Source organism: Haliotis rubra, unplaced genomic scaffold (assembly GCF_003918875.1).
Source record: "Haliotis rubra isolate DU_JTF1 unplaced genomic scaffold, ASM391887v1 Scf1085, whole genome shotgun sequence".
Taxonomy (NCBI): domain Eukaryota; kingdom Metazoa; phylum Mollusca; class Gastropoda; order Lepetellida; family Haliotidae; genus Haliotis; species Haliotis rubra.
Genome location: NW_025764987.1, coordinates 85,171 through 112,627, shown reverse-complemented (window position 1 = coordinate 112,627; position 27,457 = coordinate 85,171). Strand labels below are relative to the sequence as shown.

The following is a 27,457-nucleotide window of genomic DNA, read 5'->3' as shown; positions in this document are numbered from 1 at the left end:
ACCATGTGAAAACCCTGGTTCGATTCCCCACACGATTACAATGTGTGAAATCCATTCCCGGTGTCCCCCGCCGTAATATTGCTGAAATATTGCTAAAAGCGGCCCAAACTTTACTCACTCTTGGTTCTAAAACATAATTCTGAACAATTTTAAACGTGTTTATACCCGAAAACACTTTGCAATGTATACATATTGTAACATCTTGTGGACATTAGTGTTCAAAATCCACCAGTGTAGTAAAAGCAGAGCAAAATGGTCAAAACATGGGGACACAGTTCATGACAGACAATTTGATATTTCAACATAATATGTCTGTAAAAATGCAGACTTCATTTAAAGATAAATATTGCATTCTCTTTTTTTTGCGAAAAATCACATCAAAAGCGTTCATTTTATGTTATTTTTTAAGTTTTATGCAGCCATTAATAGGCATGGTGACAAGAATATTAGAAAATAAGTTCGTCTTCTTTTTCGTGTCATATAAGTTCATAAAAGCTCTCATACACAGGGCGGTGGAGCAGTATAGCTAGTGGAAGACCTATGTTCGATTCCCCACATGTGTTCAATGTGTGAAGCCCATTTGTGGTGTTCCTCTGCCGTGATATTGCTATAATACTGCTATAGTCCGTTTGGCTCAATAGCGGACCGGCTGTTCCTCTCTTTGCACTCCTCCCTCGTAACACATAGTAAACTGTGTCAAAATTTTAATGATAGTTTGTTAAACAACTTTTTTATTTTTAGGAAATAAATTCTGCAAAATAAGCACAGAGTTGGTCTGATGTTTTGATGGTGGTCAGTGTTTCATTGAGTATTATGTTTAGTAGTTTTCGAGTTAGTTTGCAATTCATCGTTCCGCTTTTGAGCCAAACGGCCTATAAAAGAAGCGTAAAACTCACTCACTCACTCAGAGCTGTCATGGCTACTTTGACTGTCATTATACTCTTGGTGTGTGACTTTGTGAACAGTACCCGTGAAGATCCGGGTTAGAGGATTGATCTCCAGTAACCCATCCTTGTCGTAAGAGGCGACTAACCGGATCGGGTGGTTAGGCTCGCTTACTTGGTTGACACATGTCATCGGTTTCCATTTGCGCAGATCGATGCTCATACTGTTGACCACTGGATTGTATTGTCCAGACGATTATTACAGACCGCCGCCATATAGCTGGAATACTGCTGAGTGCGGCGTAAAACTTAACTCACTCACTCACTTGGTTAATAGATGCAATATTGCTGATGCGTCATAAAGCAACATGCACTCACTCCCGAAGGCGATATTTGCATGAAACGATCATGTATTTCATCATTGAATTCGTGAAAAAGCGTACATAAAAATATCCATTCATCTTTTGGACCCAGTAGCTTCAAACAATTCCACAAAGTTCAGGACTCACAATCCGTCTCCAGAATCTCTCGGCCAACTCCGGGTATATTTGCTGTGCCAATATTATCTTCTCAAACACAAAGCTACAAACGTCAGGGGCGCTCTTAGGGTGTTTTTCATAAAGCGAAGCTGGTATGTCCAAATGACGGGCATTGAAATGCTTGGCTAGGATTCCTGTGATGAAAGCATCTTCAATGTTTACGTACGGGAAATAATTAGACACATTGAGGATATTCAAAGCCAGAGCCTTTGGCATCACATACATATTACCCTTCACGTGAGGAGGATAAAATTTAGGCGGGTAGGCATCCTTGGAAACTTTGGCTTTGAGAAGTTTCCTGTCCACTTGGTCAGAGAAGGCCAGCGGTCCGTATATGGTGTTTTGCATTTCCATGGAAACCAGAAGGTTTGTTATCCTTGGAATGTCGGGGAAGGAGTCTTCATCGATCTTCATCACGAACTGTGCGCCTGGGCAGAACGTTTTCATCCATTTCAACCCTGACAGAACCTTCAGCGTCAAATTGAAGTACGACTCCGCGAAGTCCGCCATTACAATGTCGCCGTGCACTTCCGCTTCTTCGCGGACTTTCTTATTTGTTTCACTGTGCGATTGCGTACCGAGAAGAAATACCAGTTTTGTTTCGCCATATAACTTTTTCTTTGGCCATGGTTTATCACGAGCGACGCTCCCCCACGTGTTTCGCACGCTGCTCCTTTGCTTTACATGGTCATGCATGGAAAGAACCATTATCAACAACAGAGGACTACTTTTCTCCGGACAAACATCGATGGCCTTGATGGAGAAATTGTAGTCAGTCGGCGTGATGATATCACGCCTAGGCGTAAACACTTCCGGTGATGAAAGTAGTTCCTGGTGCCCGTAAAACACATACAATGGATTGACGGCCTGTTTCTCACACGGGGTTACAGTTGGAATGGGACAAACATTGCTGCAGTTCTGTTGGTCGTGATCCTGGTCCCGGGGGCTGCGGGCTGTTCCGTTGTCACGGACTTTTTTTCTGGGTGTGCGGTCGATGGTGAAGAAGATGGTGAGCAGGACAAAGAGGCTGAGGGCGGGGATGGAGAGGAGTTGACGCATGGTGAACTTCCTCATCGCTGGTATCCGGAACGGCATTTCTGGGAAATAAAAGTTCCTGATTAAGTGTCGTGTAAATATCGCTGTAACACAGGGTGGCACTGGACAGCGGATGTTCCGCGATTTACTGTGTTGAGCGATTGAGTGAGTTTAGTTTTACGCCGAACTCAACAATATTCCAGCTATATGGCTGCGGTCTGTAAATAATCGAGTCTGGGCCAGACAATCCGGTGACCAACATCATGAGCATCGATCTACGCAATTGGTACACGATGACATGTGTCAACCAAGTCAGCGAGTCTGATCACCCGATCCCGTTACTCTCCTCTTACGACAAGGATGGGTTACTGAAGATCAATTCTAACCTGGATCATCGTGGGTCCACTGTTGAAACAACTATGATGACTCCGCCGTGTTAATGCTGGAATATTGCTAAAAGCAGGATAAAACTAATCTCAATACTAACTAAAATGACGTGACGCCATTGTCGCTGTTGCCTAGCCCAAAGCTCACTGGCCATCTCAAACCAACTATATGTCACAATGCTTATAGAGAAATGATAAATAACATGTAAGGTGTTTCAAATCCGACAACGATGTTGCTTCTAGTGCTGTAACATTCCTAACTACTCGTCCCTTTCCGTAACCTGAAAGTAGACTTGTACCCCTCTCGTAGCCATTTTATTGAACGTGGCTTGTCTGAGCGCAAAAGCGCAGAGAAAAAGAAATAGTCTAGTCGCCGAACTATTTTCAAGGGCATGTAACTCTAGTTTACTTGGAAAACACACATGGCATGGCATCCACGCCAAGGAAATTACCTCAAAGGGTATGTTTAACATGCTTATATGCTTTCCTACGCCATAATGTTAAAATATCCTCGTTATAAAAATTCAGGAAACCCAGGAGGACTATGCAGTAATTAGAATATACTTGAAGTGTCTGGGCAAAAGTTATGCAAGGTGAAATGAAAAAATATTTCAAAGACCTATTTTGACCCAATCCTTCTCTACATACGCGCATTCTGATTGGCTGGGGGGAATATTTCGCCCGGACATGGCTACGAGACGGGTACGAGTCTATTTTCAGGTTACGGAAAGGGACGAATAGTTACGAACGGTGCTGTAACAGTGTCTAATGATTTATCCCATATATGACGCAATGTCTGGCGGCACATACCCAAGCTCGTAGCTTCTTCAGAATGAACAACAAATATTTACATTTATTCGGATCGACCTCCCGAATGATATGACGTGACGTGACATACATGAAATATTGTTCAAAACAGCGTTATCTCGCAACAGTCCGTCGGTTATACTCCAAAATACTATGTCCAGTACACAGCTTCTCCGGCGTGTCCTCATTTCCACTACATCTCCCTTGCCTCTTCAGCTAGCCGGATTCATTTACATTTAATTTCAACGTTTTCTTAAAATTTTACCCTTTTTAGTTTTTCTGGATAGTAGTTGCACATTAATAAATTACGGTTCCAATTTCTAAATGTCTCTAAAAACCAAACATCCGTTTGATCACACGTAACTGTAAATTAATGTGTTAGGTTCTTCCGTGTTTCTGTAGACGTTCACGACTGTAAAATACTTTTGGTGTGTCGTGGGTCGTAAGTAGTACTATCCTGGCCGACGTCACAGTTTGAAACACGGGTTCTTATTTCATTCGTGACCAACTCGTGTTATTCCGGGACAAGCCGAATAGCGCTTGCAGGTTACGGAAAGGGGCGAGTGGTGACGAATGGTTCTTATTTGTGTAATTTGCAACCATTTCACACAATAAAACGGGATTGAATGATAAAAGAATGAATATTCCATAGAACTGTGTTCAATCAATGATGTTTGTGTTTGTGATGTGTACAATCTCATCATAATGTGAGACTGAATGAACAAAGTCAGAATATACAGTAGAAGGTGGTCAATAAATCATGTTTGTATTTGTCATATGTGCAAGTATGTAGAAAGTAATTCTCATCACAAATTGAGGCTGATTTTGTTGTTATTTGTGCAAGCACTTGTCATCAGTGAGGGCAAACAAGGTAGCCTGGTGGTCAAAGTGTTTGCTCGTTACGCCGAGGGTCGGGTTCGATTCCCTACATGGATACAATGGTGGTGTCCCCCCCCGCGATATTGCTAAAAGCGGCGTAAAACCCAACTCACTCTCTAAAGGTTTTATTCATCATATTGATGTGAAAACGCGACACATTTTTCCAACATCAGTTGTGTTGAAATTCGTCATCTCTTGCCAAGTGTAATAAAATGACACGGATTCCAAACGAGTCTTCGACCTGTACTGCAATAACCGGTAACGTGATTTCCCACAGAGAAAGAAAGGATTTCAACGCCTAAAAACACCCTATCTTCAACCTGTTCACACGGTTAACTACCAATTTCATCCAAATAACAAATTGCTGCCTTTGTTATATCCTTTGTTATAACCAAGCGCTGACACCTTGTATGCACAATGGGCTATTGTATAAATCGCAAACCTTAATGAGTTCCTTCACCTCATTATACCTCCACCTGTTGCTCAAGGACACAAATGCAGTCAGATGTGGTTGAGGTGGGCACAATGGGGTGTTGGCTATTGTCTAATGCAGATTACTTAACAATTAGAAGGCTAACCCACCGCCCCTTCTTTTATTATAACAACAGTTTTGACATTGTGTATTCACCCGTGAAGATCAGGGTTAGAATTGATCTTCAGTAACCCAGGTTTGTCGTATGAGGCGGCTAAAGGGATCGGGTGGTCAGGCTCGCTGACTTGGTTGACACATGTCATCGTGTCCCAATCGCGTAGATCGATGCTCATGATGTTGGTCACTGACATACAAAAGAAAGAACACACCTGATGCTTTGATGAAATATTGTCTTGAAAACGGCATTAAAATTAAACACAAACATTGTGTACGTGTTGCAATAACACTAGATATCTTACCCAATTACAATGTTACTAGCAAAATAGTTGTTAATTTGGGAATAGTCTCAATACACCAGGTGTGCACTTTCTTTTGTACATCAGTATAGCTGGAATATTGCGGAGTGCGGCTTAAAACTAAACTCACTTACTCACATTGTGTATTCATAACTGTTTCTTTTCCAAGCCTCGTATATGTGTACTAAGCATAGCTTTATCAATATTGATTCCACTGTTTTGGTAATAAGTATCTTCAGTCTAGTTAATTGTTTGAAAAACGACGAAAAAACAGCAATACTATAGACGACAGCTTGTCTTATACCATCAGGAAAAATAATTTAATCGTCTTAATGGCCGTTTACGGAATCTCTTGGCGAATTAATTTCCTACATAATTTAACAGCTGAGTAGAAATGTCATTTACATCCAGCATTTGCTGTTTATATTTCAGAGACGATGAAGGCTGATTCGATCGAAAGCTTTCATTTCGTCGATATTGCAAACAAAGGTAGAACGTTTGGACACTAAGGGTTGTTGATTATAGAGTGTAACACATGCCCACGTTGAATAGTGCTTGTTATGTCACTGATCACATTTGTTACGTGAGCTAAACGACCATCACCTTTGTGATAAACACTAAAATCTGAGTTAAAATATCAAGTTACATAGGCATGGGGCGGGGAGTCAAGTGTTTCCTTGCATTAAAGAATTGAATTGCTTAAACATAGCTTGCTATTTAATATGTAACATCGCCAACTGTACAAACTCACGGGATTGCCCCAGAACAACAATAGCTTAGATGCTTAAACATCGGGGGTTACCTCACTGGGACTTGTTAACAGGTCACAATACCCCAGACAAGTTCGCCATTGATTATCTCGACCAGGCCCGGGGTCATGAAAGTGACTTAAGTCTAAAATTTGCTTAACTGTCATTTTGATCTTAAGTCCCAAAAATTGTCTTCAATCGGGGATCACGTACATTTTTTAGTCTTAAAAGTTAAGCAACATATGTCATATTTGGGAAAGTTAAGACTGAGATCATTTTTTGTCTTAAATCCTGAGACTGCTTCCTACCAGTCTAAGCCCTTTTTGATGCCGAGTGTTTTTTCAGGCGCACAATTTCATAAGGTTTGAAAAGTGAACGTTGTGCGAGATTTGCGCTCGCGTGGTCCTGGATCTGCGTACAGCTGTAAAATTAAACAGAAATGTGGAATATTAAATTTCAAATCCGTTGGTATAAGTATAAATGCAAATACCTCGGCGGTTTGAGAAATAAACACTGCTAAATGATGTCCAAAATTTTGCTATGCATTCAAAAACAGTAAATTTCTCCGCTTTTTATCGTGCACCGGTAAAAGCACTGTGCTACGATTTTTTTAATTTGGCATCTTTACGGAAAGTGTGAGAGAATAAATTACAGCCTGATATCTGAACGACATAAGTATATATGAAATGGGTTTATTTGCTTATGCATAACGTTATACGCTCAACATTAAAAATGACTCGCAATAAATGTCAAAAATGGATTTTCTCTTATGACGTCAAAGGGCGACAGAGAGGTCATACGCGTATAAAGATAAGGGGGCATAACTCCGCTATGCTTAACACTAGGTCAATCTAACTCAGATCACTTGGAGAGAATTCGTTGTGGATACGGACGCTATATTTTCCTTATGTTTTGTTCACCGTGAACCAAACTACATGTATTCCAATACAAAGTTCCCCAATGTGAGCGGATACGTTTTAGTAGTTTCACAAGTTATAAGAAAAGGTGACAATGTACTACATGAGAAAGCACGTAAAAGCGATTTGGATGGCCCGATCCGATATGTAAATTAGTTCCTAAATTCACATATTCTCCTGTTTGTGTAGATGTATTTTGACTGATTTTGCATCATTATTTACTGAGTACTAGCAACATCTTCAAATATAATGAAATTACTGAAAAGATTACAAAATTGTAGTTGACGTCATTGCTTGTTTTATGTATTTTGCGACGTCGGAAAAAAACGACACTGGTATGCTGATCAGTATATATCTCACATAATTTCCATGAATTGTGTAAAAGGTTTCGGTTTCTATGTCTGAATTTAACACTCTTGTGACAGAACTTAAAATGACTGATTTTACCATTTAAATAATGTCCTGAATAGATCCTTAATTAGACGGTTTGACTTGATATCTTAATGTGAACAACACACGCACCTGTTTGGCATCAATTTGACGTAAATTAAAAAGAATATTTCACAACCCCTGAAATTTAAATCGCTATTCATAACCTGTTCATATGCAACTGTAATATTGGTCCGAATGGCGAATATTGCACATGATACATGAACTATTTAAGTACATGTTGCAGTTACGCCATCGTTTGTTCTTCTAATACTTGTTTAAGGGTTTAAAATATGGTGTACTACACTCAGTATATCAATTTCTTATGTAAATATTATTCAAAAAAACAAAACCCTTGAAAGAATGAAAACCGTATACCCTATATCCAAGGATATGATATAGAACAAGGCTAAATGTAGATAATGAAATTAGTTTCATGAAAAAATATCTGAAAGATACTCAAAATATACACTGAAAGTGTAATCGGTGGAACATGGCGATTGTGTTTACCCTTATTCAACCGACCTTCACCTCAAAGAAATTGCCAAATATGTAACAACAATGTTGACGTATATGACATCACAACCGTTGACCGATTTCTTACAAAATGGCGGCTTCGGTGACATGGGTATACAGGATTTTGCGAGGACCTTTCCTTTGATTCGGGGATCGTTTGTACATAAATGTGTGATGTGAGTAATCAAAATGATTCTGACTATCTGTGTATTGTTACATGTTTTATCGTTTTCATTGTAAGTAAGAGAAGAAGCCAGATATGCCGATCATTACCGTTGTTGTTCTGCGAGATTTTCCGTCAGTCATGGCGTTACGTTGGACAGAAACTTTGACAATTTCGTATAAAAATATCACATTACTGTATTGTATCTATTATTTTTTGCTACGATACTATTTCCATGTATGTTCTAAAAGTATTGAGCCTGTGCATGCTACGAATAGACGAATGGGTGTTTGAAATTTGAGAAAATACAGTACACAGTGTAAAGTCTCAATGTTTCCTGGTTTACATTTCAACAAGTGCTCTCTTTCGCTCACAGCGTTCGTTTCATATCACCTAGTCACTTGGTTTTAGTGACAAAGACCATTTCGTATTTGACACTAAAATGTATGAGGAATTCAGTGATGTATTTGTCACAGCTGAATGGGAAATATACGTGATGTAATAGGCGTCTCAATACGGGCCTTCGCGAAACGTGATTTTGAAAACACTATCTAAACTGAAACGACACTCTATGCAACGAACAAGAAGTTTGTATCTACAAAGTTGTAGAGGTTGTGTTGAGCAAGGAAATTATAGCAAGAACAGACAAGTAAGGTCTTCAGGTGGGCACATTCTACAGCGTACAGTCCTACCTTGTGTTGTCTTGACTAGCGGTGACGCGTAGCCTCCAATCTACCCACAATGCAACACAGGATCTTATGTAATGTGTGGTTACACGTAACGAGCAATGGAAACAGAGGGACCGACGGGATTAGTAGCTGACTGGTGGTATTGGTTACCGGATACATGACACGATGTGAACCCAGAAACCGGATGATCGATTTCACTTTCATTAGTTTCATCTCAGTTATTCTCTCAGAGAAACCACCCGTGAAGATCCGGGTTAGAATTGATCTTCAGTAACCCATTCTTATCGTAAAAAGGCGACTAACGGGTTGGCACGTGCACATGTTATGGTATCCCAATTGCGTAGATGCATGCTGTGTATTGTGCCCGATTATTTACAGACCGCCTCCATGTAGCTGGAATGCTGCTAAGTGCGGCGTAAAACTAAACTCACTCACTCTCAGAGAAACCACCAACGACAAATATACTGAGGGAAACAAATAAGGGAACACCACTTCATGGCAGTGTTCCTTGTTTTTTCTCTGAGATTCCCTGAGATTCAGTGATATTCAAAGATGGTGAGGAAAACTGGAAAATATAAAGGAACACTTGGATTTTCCTGTGTTCCTTTATTTGTTTCTCTCAGTATATAGATGAAATATTGCTGAATGAGGCAGTGTAAACAAGAGACATGAGATCACATATAACATACTGGATATACTGAAATATCGAAATAAATCGGATTTGTTTGTTGTTTAACGCCGTACTCGAATCGAATCAAAGAAATTTCAAGCCATCCGTCGGAAATATTCACACTAAAAGGCGATATTATTTAGATCACTGAACTTTTACATTCTGTCGCAAAATTTGAGAAATTAACTTTATTCACGACATTGATAGAAAATGTGTGAGAGACTCGAAGCCATGGACTATGTTGAAAGCGTCATGTCTCAACAAAGTGTAATCGTAACAAGTATCAACGAGTGTGAACCCTCGGCCCCGAAAAAACAAAAAGTTATTGACAATGGCGGGTGCTGTGATACAAACAAAGCGCATACTGCACAGGAACAATCTCACGGTGAGAAAACTGATTCAACTTGCCAAACCAAAGTAAGTGAAAATATGTTTTCCAAAATGTTCGATGCTGTATTCACACTTACGTCTGAAATGCGAGATATGAATAAATGTCTATCTCAACGCATAAACTCTCTCGAAAACTCGTTGGAGGAAAAGATATGTGAAAAATTTCGACAAATAGCCCGTGATGTGATAGACGAAGAAATTAAAGCTGTGAAGGATGATTTTCAAAGTAAATGTGAAAGACTCAATGAACAAATATCTACGTTGGAGAAAGGATGTGAAGAAATGAAAACTATGTATGCAAATGCGGCGAAGGTGAATTCTTCCGGTGTAAATATTGTGATAAAGAATTTGCCAAAATCAGCGAGTGAAGAAACTGACGCTAACGTGATTTTACAAAAGGTGAATTCATTGATCTGTGACGGACTCAAGCTACGGGATGTCCGCGCTTCTCGTGCTGTGAGGAAAGGTGCAAATCAACACAGACCAGGTATTGTAATAGCGACGCTGGACAATAAACACGCTGTGAGTAAAGTATTCAAGGTAAAGAAATCATTAAAAGACATTAAATGCTACGAGAAAGTGTACATCGAGAATGAACTTTTAAAAGAGACAAGAGACACTCAGTCATCCATCAGAACTATGTTAAAGCATTTGGGTAAATCCAATGACGTTCACATTCGAGGTACAAAGCTCGTAGCAAATAAGACATAGGATTGTGCGTGGCGTGTTTGTTTTTGGAATTGTCGTGGATGGTCTCTCCATGACAATGAAAGTTCAGATTTTAGATCCTTTGCTGTTTTATCAGGAGGTTATGATATTATAGCCTTATGTGAAACTTTTTTAAGAGGAAAAGATAGTTTATTAGTTTAAGATGGTTTTACTTACTTTGGGCATAATAGGACATCTCTGCATAAACGTTCTAAGCGTGGTTCAGGCGGAGTCGGCGTACTTGTAAGAAATTCTATCCTTGAACACTTTTCTTGTAAAATAGTTGATAATTCAGTAGATGATATCGTCTGGCTAGAGTTTGAATCCTGTCATGATAGCAGCTGCTCTGTGTATGTCTGTGTATGTTACCTCCCGCCAAATGGTTCTTCACGTAAATTGGATCCTGAAGAGTTTTTTAGCCGGTTACTTGGCCAAGTTTATGGGTACCAATCCAAGGGTATTGTTCAAATTTGTGGTGATTTTAACGCAAGGACGGGTGATCGTGATGACTTTGTACATGGCGTGGACACAGTAGCTACACGTGACGTCATAGATAATACCGTCAACTTGTACGGTGAACTACTGATAGACTTTCTGGTAGACATAAATGTCTGTATGCTGAACGGTCGATATGAGACTGGGAACAACTTTACTTATATCAGTCCACAGGGACGTTCAGTTGTGGATTATGTGTTGGTGCCCCACGAGCAAATCCACTTAATCTCAGACTTTCAAGTGTTACCAATATCGTCGATAATTGATCAATACAATGCTGATGTTCCGTGCTCTCTTCCCGGACCACTCCATACTAGTATACTCTTGACCTATCAGGATTTGTGACGCCACACGATGATGTCGCCCCAGAGAGCAGTGATGTCACAAGCAGTACAAAATGGTACAGTTGTAAGCATATCCCTAAAGACTTCCTAAACAATGACTCCTCTGTACTTCTTATCTCTCAAACAATCGACAGAATCCAGAAAACTGTTGACAATGCAAACGAAATCGACCATGCGTACGATGACTTTGTCGACCTGATACATCAGGAGATGGAAGACAAGTTGCCTGTTCTCCAGAAGAATTCTGGACCCGTACCTAAGAAGTCGTTCAAGAAGCCGTACTGGTGTTATGAACTGCAAATTCAGTGGGATATGACGTCACGGTGTGAACAGGAGTGGCTACGTTGTAAAGCCGGTGTGTGTGTGAAGGCGAGATTGAAGCAGAAATACTGTGATGAAAGACGAAAGTTTGACCGATTGAACTGAAAATTAAAGCTGCAACACCAAAAGCAAAAACAGTTCAACCTCCTGGATAAACTGAATCAAGCCGATGCTGACTTCTGGAAAATAATCGGCAATATTGGAATCGCAAATGAGAGAAAACAGAAACTTCCTATGGAGGTGAAACTGGAAGACGGTACTGTCGTCAGTGACGTGCATTCTGTGCTGAGCAAATGGGAAAGTGACTTTAAGAGGCTGTATTCCGGAGCAGACGGCGACGACTACGACAACCGTTATCTAGGTGAGGTGAAGCGTGAGGTTGAACTATTAACTAACGGTAATGCTGCGCGGCACGAGGAGAGCGCTCTCAACGCACTAATCTCACGTGAAGAAGTGCGCAGAGCTGTGCACCGGGCGAAGAACGGTAAGGCAGAGGGTGTAGACAATATCAAAGCTGAAGTTCTTAAAGAACCACTAAACTTTGTTTTTTGTTACTCTTTTAACCATTACATATGAAAGATTTGTGGTTAGTCTTATGCGGAACACCAAATTTATTCTTTAAAAACTTGTGGTTAATTAATACCGAGCGATTAAAAGTGGCCAAAAAAGTCGCCTGCTTCCCTCTCGCCCGCCAACGAAACCACAGACAGGTTACGTAACTCTGTCGCCAGAGCACTGCAGTGACGTCATATGAGGAACGATTTTCAGTTAGTTGTATAGAAAATGTGTAGCACGCTCATCATTTTGATGATTTCTCGACATCAACGACAACATGCCGAATCGTTGCTTTGTCGTCAGTTGCTCCTAGGGGGTCGGGCGATGGTGTCCCCATGCACAGATTTCCACAGGACCCCGCAGTTCGTGCTAGATGGGTTATGTTTGTGAGTGCGAAGCGAGCGTTGTGGAAGCCTGAAACGATATATTACTTGTGTTCAGATCGCTTCACGGAAGTTAAAGAATCAAAACTACTTACTAGTTGTAGTAAAATATGCATATGATTGATGACCATAAAGATTTTCTATGACACAACTTGTAACATAACGATTTCTTCCTCGGAAGTGAGGTTGTGGTCGAAGTAACAATAATATTGTAAGTAGTATTATATTGACACCCACCTCGCTGCCACGAGAGAAATTGTTATGATATACGCTATGTCATGCAAAATCCTATTGGCCATCAATAAAATACATATTTTACTACCAGTAGAAAGTAGTTTTGATTTTGTAACTCGGTGAAAACAAACCTAAATACCATTTATCCTCAGACTGGCGGATGTTCCCGACAGGGCGCCGCCATTTTTAAAACTAAAAAACATCTGTTAGAATTAATGAAATTATAGTTTGTTTTCTTCAAGTTAGAAAATCAAGACTACTTTCTACTCGTTGTTAAATATGTATTGGAATCATAACCAAACGGATTTTGCATGACACAACTTATAACATAACGATTTCTTCCACGGAAGCGAGGTGGGGGTCGAAGTCACAATACTGCGGACCGCCTCCGTGGTGTAGTGGTTAGAGCGTCCGCCCGGAGAGCGGAAGGTCGCGGGTTCGATCCCCGATCGCGTCATACCAAAAGACGTTAAAATATGGTACTTGTTGGTCCCTGTCTGGCGCTCGGCATTAATGGGTACAACAAGGACTGGTCGGCTCGGAGTCAGTATAATGTGTCTGAGTGGGGTATTTATGCTTCACTGCGGCATGGTATCTCAGTGGGCTAGCACTATAAAACCAGCTTAAGTCTGGGCTAGTACAAGCAGCTGCACATACACATACACACGCATGCACGTCGTCATATGAGCGAAATATTCTTAAGTACGACGTAAAACCCAATTTCACCTCACCTCACCTCACAATACTGCGCGATAAATTTCTTGCTACATTCACATGGTTAATGTCCACTCACCAGTATGTAGATACTAGTCAATGTGCGTCTTTATATTTGGTCTTATAATCCTAATTAGTTTATTATCACACTTGTATGCATTTTGAAACTAAATAAAAAGCTGACGATCTGCTGATACTTATAGTGAATTTATAACAGAACTGTAATATCTAGACATTTTATAATTTGCCAATGTGAATCATAATTCGCACACACACCCTAGTGCATGTTGTCTGTCTCATTACACTACACGGCGAAAACAATGATTCTGTTGAATGCTACGACAAATGAATAAAACAAAATGCAAATATTAAAATTAAAACAGATTAAAGTTATAGGAACAATATCAGGCCATTACCTTGTTCGAGGAATGTATCCATCAATATCCACAAAACTGTTCCAAATGATGTGTCTTTTAACAGTTTAATATACGAAAAAGTGATAAATCTTTTCAGGTATTGGTGTATACATGTAGTCTCATTGGTCACCCAAGATAGCACACCTGGCAACTAATTGCATAATGTCCGCCTTTCTTTAAAAACAGTAATTTAGTTAGCCGATAATGGGCAATCAATCAATGTATTGCCGGTTAATCCTTTGAAAGAAGGACGTTGTTTTTACGCAGACACCGACACGACAGAGTGTATTCAGTATAGATTAGTAAATCTACATACATAAACACTACCTTTTGACAATTCCGCTGTGTAAGATAAAAGTAATTAATCAATCAGCGTGTTATCGGTTAATCCTTTGATCGATGTTTACTCCAGACACAAGAAATGCCAAATGGGAACCTTTGTCGGGTAATCTAAGTGTGTTACCACTAATTATACCTGTTATAAATTCATTAACTGACCATCAAGTGAATTATGACAAATAACATGTGTAGGTTTATACCACCTAACACGGGTTACAACGAGGGAGTATTAATTGCTGTATTGCATGTGAAAACTTATGGGCCGACACTGTTTTGAGAATACAAACAGATTTTTACATGACATGATTAAATATCGAGGTAAAACAACACAGAAACGGGATCAATTTGGATCAGGCATTATACAAATAGGGCCTAACGACACCAATCGATTTTGACAGAATCGTCTATGAAAACAAGTTGTAACTCGGAAACTAGGCAAAGCAGGAGACAAAATTAAATGACAGTAGATTGTGAGAACATATAGCTTTCATTTTCCACAACAATTGTCACGATTTCAGGTTTATACAAGCCTGTAAACACGATAATTTACCCCCTAAAATGTAGATGAATTCTGCATCGGCTCTCAAAGCTATTCCTCATATGACGTCACAGAGGCGCGCCGCTCTGATTGGTTGAAATTTCGTTCGCGGGTGAGAATTGTGCACTGTTGTCAAAAAGGTCGATTTAAGTCAATTAAAGGTCGAAATGAGTAGTTTTAATGACGGGGTTTCATTTACAACGATGCCAGTTAGTGATTTATGTATTTGTACCCCCTAGGGTTTATGTGACCTTTAAAAACGACGCCTGTATCGAGATACTGTATAACCTTTTCACCAAATGTTTTGATAGTGGCATCACTCCAAGTGCATGGAAACAGTCGATCATTAACCCTTTAGTGAAAAGTGACACCGATGTGCGTTCACCTCGAACCTATAGAGGGATCTCCCTAATATCTGTACCCTGCAAGATCTATTGTGATGTCCTCAATCATCGTGTCTCATCTTGGCTGGACTCTAGTAACATTTTGTCAGATTCTCAAAACGGATTTCGCAAACACCGAAGCTGCTTTGATCACATATACAGTTTGTACACACTGCTGAAGACTAGGCTGGATTGTAAGCAATCAACTTATACTTGTTTTATCGACCTTAGAAAGGCTTTCGATAATGTGGACAGGAACTGCTTATGGTTGAAGCTGCTACGTGCAGGGATCAACGGGAAGATGTTCTCTACCATACAGTCTCTCTACCATAAAACCTCTAGTGCAGTACGTGTCAATAACCTTATGACGTCATTCTTTCAAGTGTCAACGGGGGTGAGGCAAGGCTGCACCCTGTCCCCCACTCTGTTCTCCCTCTACATCAATGACCTGGCGGAGGAGATTACCAACCTCAATGACGGTGTATCTGTAGACGAACTCTGTGTCTCCATATTACTGTATGCAGACGATATAGTTCTATTAGCCCCAAGTGAAGACAAACTACAGCGAATGTTGGACCTTGTGACACGGTGGTGTTCTAGATGGCGTCTGAGTATTAACACGGATAAGACAAAGGTTGTGTACTTCAGACGGTTTAACATTGATAGATCTAATTATCAGTTTCGATGCTGCAACACGGCCTTATCATACAGTGATTGTTACAAGTACTTAGGACTGTAGTTTGAGGAACACCTTGATAAAAAGTTCACAGTAAAGGAGATCGCAAAAAGTGCGAGCCGTGCTCTGTCTCTACTCATCACTAAATATAGACAATGTGGTGATATGGCATATGATGTGTTCACAAAACTCTATGAATCAACAGTGCAGCCTATCTTACTCTACTGTGCACCTATTTGGGGACTATATGGACAGCGTGAAATAAGTAACATACAAAACAAAGCTGGTCGTTTCTTCCTGGGTGTACCTCGTAATACGTCTAACTTTGCTGTTCAGGGTGAACTTGGTTGGAGGACTTGTCTCACTAAACAGCGGATAGAGAGTTTCCGTTGTTTTGTCAAATTGTATCATATGTCAGAGGACAGACTTACGAATAAGGTATTTAGGTGGTCCATGAATCGAAAAGGTTCTTTTGCTTTTAACCTTGTTAAATTGGGTAGACAGTTGCTGTTGTATGATACTTTGTTATCGCCGACTTCTGGTATCAATTCCAAAATATCAGTCATTAAACAACGTTTGTGTAGATTAGATGAGGAAAAGTGGTTTTCAGAGCTTTGGGACGACAAAGGCAAGGTTAACGGTAATAAGTTACGCACTTACAGGTTGTTTAAAAAAGATTGTAGACCAGAACTGTATGTAAGATATATTATGTCTAGACATAGGAGAAGTAATCTAAGTAAATTACGCTGTGGTATCCTACCTCTTACTATTGAAAATGGACGTTATAGCAAACCCCCCACACCCATAAATCAAAGATTATGCCCCTTTTGTGACTCTGTAGAGTCTGAAGCCCATTTTCTTTTAAATTGTGCTTTTTACCATGATCTTAAAAGTAACTTTATAGACGAATTTAGTTTTAGCCCAGATGATAGTCATCATCTGAAATTTATTATGATAATGAATACTACTGAAATCAAGGTTCTTAAACTTTTAGCTGATGCTATTAACGATATGTTCCGTAGAAGGCAGTTACATTCTTAATATATCTTACCAATGTACTGTTTTATGTATGTCATGAATACAATCGTCCAGATTGTATATTGTACATTTTTTAGTTAAATTATTTTAGTAGTGTCTCGTAAGCCAATGTTATGGCTGGGTGATATGTTTTATCTAGGCATATGAAATATTGTTTTACCTGTAACATATCACGTGACACTTTAATAAAATATTTCTGTCTGTCTGTCTGTCTGTCTGTATATATTCATTGCAAGATATGTGCTCAGCACTAACGCGTGTGACATGAATGTTTATATATTCACATTACTAGTTATGGGCTCAGCACTAACGCGGATGACATGAATGTTTATATATACACGTTACTAGACATGGGCTCAGCACTAACGCGGGAGCGGTCTTCCAGGTTTTGGACAATCCTTTACTTCACCTGCGGCCATGGGCGGCCTCCCACGTCCACTAATAAACATAATCAAGTTAGCACAGATGTTGCGTCAAGACATCCCTGCGTCATGCATTTCAGTAATTTGCCATCGAGTATTTTCCCGTCTCATAAATCTCAGCTTTACAAAATCTATACAGTTTGGAGCGTAAGATGTGTTATAGTCATTAGACGTGCCTAGTTGAAACACACTGATCCTTTGATCCTCTTCGTTCTAAAAGGAAAGGTGGGATAGCCCAGTGGTTAAACCATGTGAAAACCCTGGTTCGATTCCCCACACGATTACAATGTGTGAAATCCATTCCCGGTGTCCCCCGCCGTAATATTGCTGAAATATTGCTAATAGCGGCCCAAACTTTACTCACTCTTGGTTCTAAAACATAACTCTGAACAATTTTAAACGTTTTTATACCCGAAAACATTTTACAATGTATACATATAATAGCATCTTATGGACATTAGTGTTCAAAATCCAACAGTGTAGTAAAAGCAGAGCAAAATGGTCAAAACATGGGGACACAGTTCATGACAGAGACAATTTGATATTTCAACATAATAAGTCTGTAAAAATGAAGACTTCATTTAAAGATAAATATTGCATTCTCTTTTTTTGCGAAAAATCATATCAAAAGCGTTCATTTTATGTTATGTTTTAAGTTTTATGCAGCCATTAATAGGCATGGTGACAAGAATATTAGAAAATAAGTTCGTCCTCTTTTTCGTGTCATATAAGTTCATAAAAGCTCTCATACACAGGGCGGTGGAGCAGTATAGCTAGTGGAAGACCTATGTTCGATTCCCCACATGGGTTCAATGTGTGAAGCCCATTTGTGGTGTTCCTCTGCCGTGATATTGCTGGAATATTGCTATAGTCCGTTTGGCTCAACAGCGGACCGGATGTTCCTCTTTTTATTTTGAGGAAATAAATTCTGCAAAATAATCACAGAGTTGGTCTGATGTTTTGATTATGGTCAGTGTTTCATTGAGTATTATATGTTTAGTAGTTTTCGAGTTAGATTGCAATTCATCGTTCCGCTTTTGAGCCAAACGGACTTTAAAAGAAGCGTAAAACTCACTCACTCACTCACTCACTCACTCACTCACTCACTCACTCACTCACTCACTCACTCACTCACTCACTCACTCACTCACTCACTCACTCACTCACTCACTCACTCACTCACTCACTCACTCACCACTCACTCACTCACTCACTCACAGCTGTCATGGCTACTTTGACTGTCATTATACTCTTGGTGTGTGACTTTGTGAACAGTACCCGTGAAAATCCGGGTTAGAATATTGATCTTCAGTAACCCATCCTTGTCGTAAGAGGCCACTAACGGGATCGGGTGGTCAGGCTCGCTGACCTGGTTGACACATGTCATCGGTTCCCATTTGCGCAGATCGATGCTCATACTGTTGATCACTGGATTGTATTGTCCAGACGATTATGTACAGACCGCCGCCATATAGCTGGAATATTGCTGAGTGCGGCGTAAAACTAAACTCACTCACTCACTTGGTTAATAGATGCAATATTGCTGATGCGTCATAAAGCAACATGCACTCACTCCCGAAGGCGATATTTGCATGAAACGATCATGTATTTCATCATTGAATTCGTAAAAAAGCGTATATAAAAATATCCATTCATCTTTTGGACCCAGTCGCATCAAACAATTCCACAAAGTTCAGGACTCACAATCCGTCTCCAGAATCTCTCGGCCAACTCCGGGGATATTTGCTGTGCCAATATTATCTTCTCAAACACAAAGCTACAAACGTCAGGGGCGCTCTTAGGGTGTTTTTCATAAAGCGAAGCTGGTATGTCCAAATGACGGGCATTGAAATGCTTGGCTAGGATTCCTGTGATGAAAGCATCTTCAATGTTTACGTACGGGAAATAATTAGACACATTGAGGATATTCAAAGCCAGAGCCTTTGGCATCACATACATATTACCCTTCACGTGAGGAGGATAAAATTTAGGCGGGTAGGCATCCTTGGAAACTTTGGCTTTGAGAAGTTTCCTGTCCACTGATTCAGAGAAGGCCAGCGGTCCGTATATGGTGTTTTGCATTTCCGTGGAAACCAGAAGGTTTGTTATCCTTGGAATGTCGGGGAAGGAGTCTTCATCGATCTTCATCACGAACTGTGCGCCTGGGCAGAACGTTTTCATCCATTTCAACCCTGACAGAACCTTCAGCGTCAAATTGAAGTACGACTCCGCGAAGTCCGCCATTACAATGTCGCCGTGCACTTCCGCTTCTTCGCGGACTTTCTTATTTGTTTCATTGTGCGATTGCGTACCGAGAAGAAACACAAGCTTTGTTTCGCCATATAACTTTTTCTTTGGCCATGGTTTATCACGAGCGACGCTCCCCCACGTGTTTCGCACGCTGCTCCTTTGCTTTACATGGTCATGCATGGAAAGAACCATTATCAACAACAGAGGACTACTTTTCTCCGGACAAACATCGATGGCCTTGATGGAGAAATTGTAGTCAGTCGGCGTGATGATATCACGCCTAGGCGTAAACACTTCCGGTGATGAAAGTAGTTCCTGGTGGCCGTAAAACACATACAATGGATTGACGGCCTGTTTCTCACACGGGGTTACAGTTGGAATGGGACAAATATCGCTGCAGTTCTGTTGGTCGTGATCCTGGTCCCGGGGGCTGCGGGCTGTTCCGTTGTCACGGACTTTTTTTCTGGGTATGAGGTCGATGGTGAAGAAGATGGTGAGCAGGACAAAGAGGTTGAGGGCGGTGATGGAGAGGAGGTGACGCCTGGTGAACTTCCTCAGCGCTGGTATCCGGAACGGCATTTCTGGGAAATAAAAGTTCCTGATTAAGTGTCGTGTAAATATCGCTGTAACACAGGGCGGTACCGGAAAGCGGATGTTCCGCGATTAACTGTGTTGAGCGAGTGAGTGAGTTTAGTTTTACGCCGAACTCAACAATATTCCAGCTATATGGCTGCGGTCTGTAAATAATCGAGTCTGGACCAGACAATCCAGTGACCAACATCATGAGCATCGATCTACGCAATTGGTACACGATGACGTGTGTCAACCAAGTCAGCGAGTCTGATCACCCGATCCCGTTACTCTCCTCTTACGACAAGCATGGGTTACTTAAGATCAATTCTAACCTGGATCACCGTGGGTCCACTGTTGAAACAACTATGATGACTCCGCCGTGATAATGCTGGAATATTGCTAAAAGCAGGATAAAACTAATCTCAATACTAACTAAAATGACATGACGCCATTGTCGCTGTTGCCTAGCCCAAAGCTCACTGGCCATCTCAAACCAACTATATGTCACAATGCTTATAGAGAAATGATAAATAACATGTAAGGTGTTTCAAATCCGACAACGATGTTGCTTCTAGTGCTGTAACATTCCTAACTACTCGTCCCTTTCCGTAACCTGAAAGTAGACTTGTACCCCTCTCGTAGCCATTTTATTGAACGTGGCTTTGTCTGAGCGCAAAAGCGCAGAGAAAAAGAAATAGTCTAGTCGCCGAACTATTTTCAAGGGCATGTAACTCTAGTTTACTTGGAAAACACAAATGGCATGGCATCTACGCCAAGGAAATTACCTCAAAGGGTGTGTTTAACATGCTTATATGCTTTCCTACGCCATAATGTTAAAATATCCTCGTTATAAAAATTCAGGAAACCCAGGAGGACTATGCAGTAATTAGAATATACTTGAAGTGTCTGGGCAAAAGTTATGCAAGGTGAAATGAAAAAATATTTCAAAGACCTATTTTGACCCAATTTCTTCTCTACATACGCGCATTCTGATTGGCTGGGGGGAATATTTATCCCGGACATGGCTACGAGACGGGTACGAGTCTACTTTCAGGTTACGGAAAGGGACGAGTAGTTACGAACGGTGCTGTAACAGTGTCTAATGATTTCTCCCATATATGACGCAATGTCTGGCGGCACATACCCAAGCTCGTAGCTTCTTCAGAATGAACAACAAATATTTGCATTAATTCGGATCGACCTCCCGAATGATATGACGTGACGTGACATACATGAAATATTGTTCAAAACAGCGTTATCTCGCAACAGTCCGTCGGTTATACTCCAAAATACTATGTCCGGTACACAGCTTCTCCGGCGTGTCCTCATTTCCACTATATCTCCCTTGCCTCTTCAGCTAGCCGGATTCATTTACATTCAATTTCAACGTTTTCTAAAAAAATTAACCTTGTTTAGTTTTTCTGGATAGTAGTTGCACATTAATAAATTACGGTTCCAATTTCTAAATGTCTCTAAAAACCAAACATCCGTTTGATCACACGTAACTGTAAATTAATGTGTTAGGTTTTTCCGTGTTTCTGTAGACGTTCACGAATGTAAAATACTTTTGGTGTGTCGTGGGTGGTAACTAGTACTATTGTACTACTCCTGGCCGACGTCACAGTTTGAAACACGGGTTCTTATTTCATTCGTGACCAACTCGTGTTATTCCGGGACAAGCGCATAGCGCTTGCAGGTTACGGAAAGGGGCGAGTGGTGACGAATGGTTCTTATTTGTGTAATTTGCAACCATTTCACACAATAAAACGGGATTGAATGATAAAAGAATGAATATTCCATAGAACTGTGTTCAATCAATGATGTTTGTGTTTGTGATGTGTACAATCTCATCATAATGTGAGACTGAATGAACAAAGTCAGAATATACAGTAGAAGGTGGTCAATAAATCATGTTTGTATTTGTCATATGTGCAAGTATGTAGAAAGTAATTCTCATCACAAATTGAGGCTGATTTTGTTGTTATTTGTGCAAGCACTTGTCATCAGTGAGGGCAAACAAGGTAGCCTGGTGGTCAAAGTGTTTGCTCGTTGCGCCGAAGGCTCGGGTTCGATTCCCTACATGGATACAATGCGTGGTGTCCCCCGCCGCGATATTGCTAAAAGCGGCGTAAAACCCAACTCACTCTCTAAAGGTTTTATTCATCATATTGATGTGAAAACGCGACACATTTTTCCAACATCAGTTGTGTTGAAATTCGTCATCTCTTGCCAAGTGTAATAAAATGACACGGATTCCGAACGAGTCTTCGACCTGTACTGCAATAACCGGTAACGTGATTTCCCACAGAGAAAGAAAGGATTTCAACGCCTAAAAACACCCTATCTACAACCTGTTCACACGGTTAACTACCAATTTCATCCAAATAACAAATTGCTGCCTTTGTTATATCCTTTGTTATAACCAAGCGCTGACACCTTGTATGCACAATGGACTATTGTATAAAACGCAAAACTTAATGAGTTCCTTCACCTCATTATACCTTCACCTGTTGCTCAAGGACACAAATGCAGTCAACTGTGGTTGAGGTAGGCACAATGGGGTGTTGGCTATTGTCTAATGCAGATTACTTAACAATTAGAAGGCTAACCCACCGCCCCTTCTTTTATTATAACAACAGTTTTGACATTGTGTATTCACCCGTGAAGATCAGGGTTAGAATTGATCTTCAGTAACCCAGGTTTGTCGTATGAGGCGGCTAAAGGGATCGGGTGGTCAGGCTCGCTGACTTGGTTGACACATGTCATCGTGTCCCAATCGCGTAGATCGATGCTCGTGATGTTGGTACACACCTGATGCTTTGATGAAATATTGTCTTGAAAACGGCATTAAAATTAACTTAAACACAAACATTGTGTACGTGTTGCAATAACACTAGATATCTTACCCAATTACAATGTTGCTAGCAAAATATTTGTTAATTTGGGAATAGTCTCAATACACCAGGTGTGCACTTTCTTTTGTACATCAGTATAGCTTGAATATTGCTGAGTGCGGCTTAAAACTAAACTCACTTACTCACATTGTGTATTCATAACTGTTTCTTTTCAAAGCCTCGTATATGTGTACTAAGCATAGCTTTATCAATATTGATTCCACTGTTTTGGTCATAAGAATCTTCAGTCTAGTTAATTGTTTGAAAAACGACGAAAAAACAACAATACTATAGACGACAACTTGTCTTATACCATCACGAAAAATAATTTAATCGTCTTAATGGCCGTTTACGGAATCTCTTGGCGAATTAATTTCCTACATAATTTAACAGCTGAGTAGAAATGTCATTTACATCCAGCATTTGCTGTTTATATTTCAGAGACGATGAAGGCTGATTCGATCGAAAGCTTTCATTTCGTCGATATTGCAAACAAAGGTAGAACGTTTGGACACTAAGGGTTGTTGATTATAGAGTGTAACACATGCCCACGTTGAATAGTGCTTGTTATGTCACTGAACACATTTGTTACGTGAGCTAAACGACCATCACCTTCGTGATAAACACTAAAACCTGAGATAAAATATCAAGCTACATAGGTATGGGGCGGGGAGTCAAGTGTTTCCTTGCATTAAAGAATTGAATTGCTCTAACATAGCTTGCTATTTAATATGTAACATCGCGAACTGTACTAACTCACGGGATTGTCCCAGAACAACAATAGCTTAGATACTTAAACATCAGGGGTTACGTCACTTGGACTTGTTAACAGGTCACAATACCCCAGACAAGATTATCTCGGCCAGGTGATTCTTTCATGAGGCCAATGCCAGCCGGCAAACTGAGAACCGGTTACAACCAATTTGTCAGTTAGACAAGGACAACCTTTATGGCGTCTTTGAGTGGTATTTTAGAAGTTGGGAAGTACAATTTAGGCCAAACGTTATGGATAACAACTTCTTTTATTCGTGAGTGCTACTCATGAATAAAAGAAGTTGTTGTCCATAAAGTTTGTTCTATATTGACAAACATTATTGATGAACAACTTCTTTATTCAGGTGATGCGGCGTTTCGATACAGATTCTTGTATCTTCGACAAGCACACCCACCCACCCACCCATACATCCTTCCCCAACCCCCACCCCACACACCAACCCTCACCCTATAAAATCATCATCACCCCCTAGCCATAAATTATGAACGTTTACAAGAGTGATGTTTCGGATTCTTACACCGTTGTCAAGCTCAAAGACAACGGTGTAAGAATCTAAACTGAAACGACACTCTATGCAACGAACAAGAAGTTCGCATCTACAAAGTTGTAGAGGTTGGGTTGAGCAAGGAAATTATAGCAAGAACAGACAAGTAAGGTCTTCAGGTGGGCACATTCTACAGCGTACAGTCCTACCTTGTGTTGTCTTGACTAGCGGTGACTCGTAGCCTCCAATCTATCCACAATGCAACACAGGATCTTATGTAATGTGTGGTTACACGTAACGAGCAATGGAAACAGAGGGACCGAGGGGATTAGTAGCTGACTGGTGGTATTGGTTACCGGATACATGACACGATGTGAACCCGTATGATCAGTTATTCTCTCAGAGAAACCACCCGTGAAGATCCGGGTTAGAATTGATCTTCAGTAACCCATTCTTATCGTAAAAAGGCGACTAACGGGATCGGATGGTCAGACTCGCTGACTTGGTTGGCACATGTCATCGTATCCCAGCTGCGTAGATGCATGCTGTGCATTGTGCCCGATTATTTACAGACCGCCTCCATATAGATGGAATGCTGCTAAGTGCGGCGTAAAACTAAACTCACTCACTTTCAGAGAAACCACCAACGACAAATATACTGAGGGAAACAAATAAGGGAACACCACTTCATGGCAGTGTTCCTTTATTTTTCTCTGAGATTCCCTGAGATTCAGCGCTATTCAAAGATGGTGATGAAAACTGGAAAATATTAAAGGAACACTTGGATTTTCCTGTGTTCCTTTATTTGTTTCTCTCAGTATATAGATGAAATATTCCTGAATGAGGCAGTGTAAACAAGAGACATAAGATTACATATAACATACTGGATATACTGAAATATCGAAATAAATCTGCTTTGTTTGTTGTTTAACGCCGCACTCAGGAATATTTCAGCTACATGGCGGCGGTCTGTAAATAATCAAATCTGGACCAGACAATCCAGCTATTCACATCATGGGCATATGCATAGCAGAAATATTTCTGACCGAGGCTTAAAGCAGTGTAAACATCGGTCATGAGATCACATATCTCTGATGCAAGCCACAAATGGAAAGCGGATACTTGTACCCTACTGCTAGTCCATTGCGATTCGATAGTTAGTTATATATAAGAAATATAACTGTTCAGCGTGTGACTATGTCTCCCATCATCAAAAGACACAAGCTCACCACTTGACTGATCTGAGTGCGCGCCTGTGTGCATGCGTTTAGGTTTTCGCAGCTTTTAGCAATATTCCAGCAATATCACTACGGGGACACCAGAAAATGGGCTTCACACATTATACCCACACAAAATGACATTTTAAATGTTCACATTCACCAATAAATTCAACTTGCCATACTTGTACAGACATGGTTTTGTATGAAAATCAGTGTCGTTTTTTCTAAATGAGCAATGGGGAACATTCCTGGAGTTGCGCCCCCTTGCCCGCTTGGAGCGCTGCGGTAGTTACGGTCCAACAGTACCTGTCACTCTGATACTGGCATATAGGCCTGCCTATCGGCCAAGCCTAAACTTAAATCGACATTAAACCTCCTTTTTACTCATCACAAAATCAACATGGATTCCAATCATTTTGTAGTTTTTTATCAGTCAAGGGATAATACGGGTCAGAAAAAATCATGTTTTTCCATCGTGGTCACCACGACAAGTTTTATGTACGTGTTGAATACCCATCATAACAAAAATACAGGGGTGCTTGTTCTTTGTGTATATACTCATTGCAAGATATGGGCTCAGCACTAACGCGGATGACATGAATGTTTATATATACACATTACTAGACATGGGCTCAGCACTAACGCGGGAGCCATGATTATGTATATACACATTACTAGACATGGGCTCAGCACTAACGCGGATGACATGAATGTTTATATATACACGTTACTAGACATGGGCTCAGCACTAACGCGGGAGCCATGATTATGTATATACACATTACTAGACATGGGCTCAGCACTAACGCGGGAGCCATGATTATGTATATACACATTACTAGGCATGGGCTCAGCACAAATGCGGGTGGCATGAATGTGTATATATCATCAGTACTGAGTAGATATCATATTCACTAGCGAAACATGAATCACTACTTACTCGCACTCAGGAATATGAACCCAGGAATATACAGGACAGGAAATGGTCACGGAAGTGTCTAAACCACGTGTCCACTTGCCCAAGCATCCGCTGTAAGGAAGCGGCACAAAGTCCTATATTACCTCCCGAAATGCTGAACGCAGTACAAGAGAATCCCGTAGATTTTACACATCGTACAATTCAACTACCAATGTTCCAACACTAAGACATATCACTTAGCATTCATCAACAAATTCTCAATCAATACGGAAATATTTACTTACTTTTCTGTCACGAGCGCATGGGGGTTTGAGTCGTAAACATCCTCGTTGGCTTGTAAGGTTACAGATGACGGTTCACATCTCGTCTCCATAGTTACAGTTGGACGCGTGTTCACGTGATTATTACCCTGACCAGTAGGGCTGTAGCTAATGAATTACTGATGTGTTTGCATAGTCACTTCTCAGTGGCGGGTCAAGAGAGCGAATGTGACGTTTTAATTAAGTCGGTCTTCGGCGTGTTAGCGTTGCTTAATCATTGAAGGCAGAGTTGATTGGATTTTATCATGGAGCCCAGCTTGTTCTGTCTGAAGGTAAAAGCCACCCTGCCACGCGTGTCCAGAAGGAGTAGGACGCCTTTACTGGTGTTTGGTTGGTTTGGTGTTTTACGCGGCGGTCTGTAAATAATCGAGTCTGGACCAGACAATCCAGTGATCAACAGCATGAGCATCGATCTTGATTGACATGTGTCAACAAAGTTAACCCCCTGGCTGCCGAGTTTTTTTTTCAGGCGCACATTTTCATACGCTTTGAAAAGTGAACGTTGTGCGAGAATT

The 27,457-nt window shown here is 40.6% G+C and overlaps 2 protein-coding genes across 2 annotated transcripts; both read right to left on the bottom strand.

Moving 5' to 3' along the window:
• Window positions 1-1,363: 1,363 nt before the first annotated feature.
• LOC124282103 (beta-1,3-galactosyltransferase 5-like) lies at window positions 1,364-26,999 on the bottom strand. Its single transcript, XM_046718076.1, has 2 exons — window positions 26,907-26,999; window positions 1,364-2,520 (listed from the first exon to the last, which is right to left on the bottom strand). The coding sequence occupies exon 2, from the start codon at window positions 2,516-2,518 to the stop codon at window positions 1,364-1,366; it is 1,155 nt and encodes a 384-aa protein (XP_046574032.1). The 5' UTR covers window positions 2,519-2,520; window positions 26,907-26,999.
• LOC124282078 (beta-1,3-galactosyltransferase 5-like) lies at window positions 19,099-26,679 on the bottom strand. Its single transcript, XM_046718049.1, has 2 exons — window positions 26,644-26,679; window positions 19,099-20,338 (listed from the first exon to the last, which is right to left on the bottom strand). Exon 2 carries the CDS (start codon window positions 20,334-20,336, stop codon window positions 19,182-19,184), a length of 1,155 nt encoding a protein of 384 aa, XP_046574005.1. The 5' UTR covers window positions 20,337-20,338; window positions 26,644-26,679; the 3' UTR covers window positions 19,099-19,181.
• Window positions 27,000-27,457: the final 458 nt, after the last annotated feature.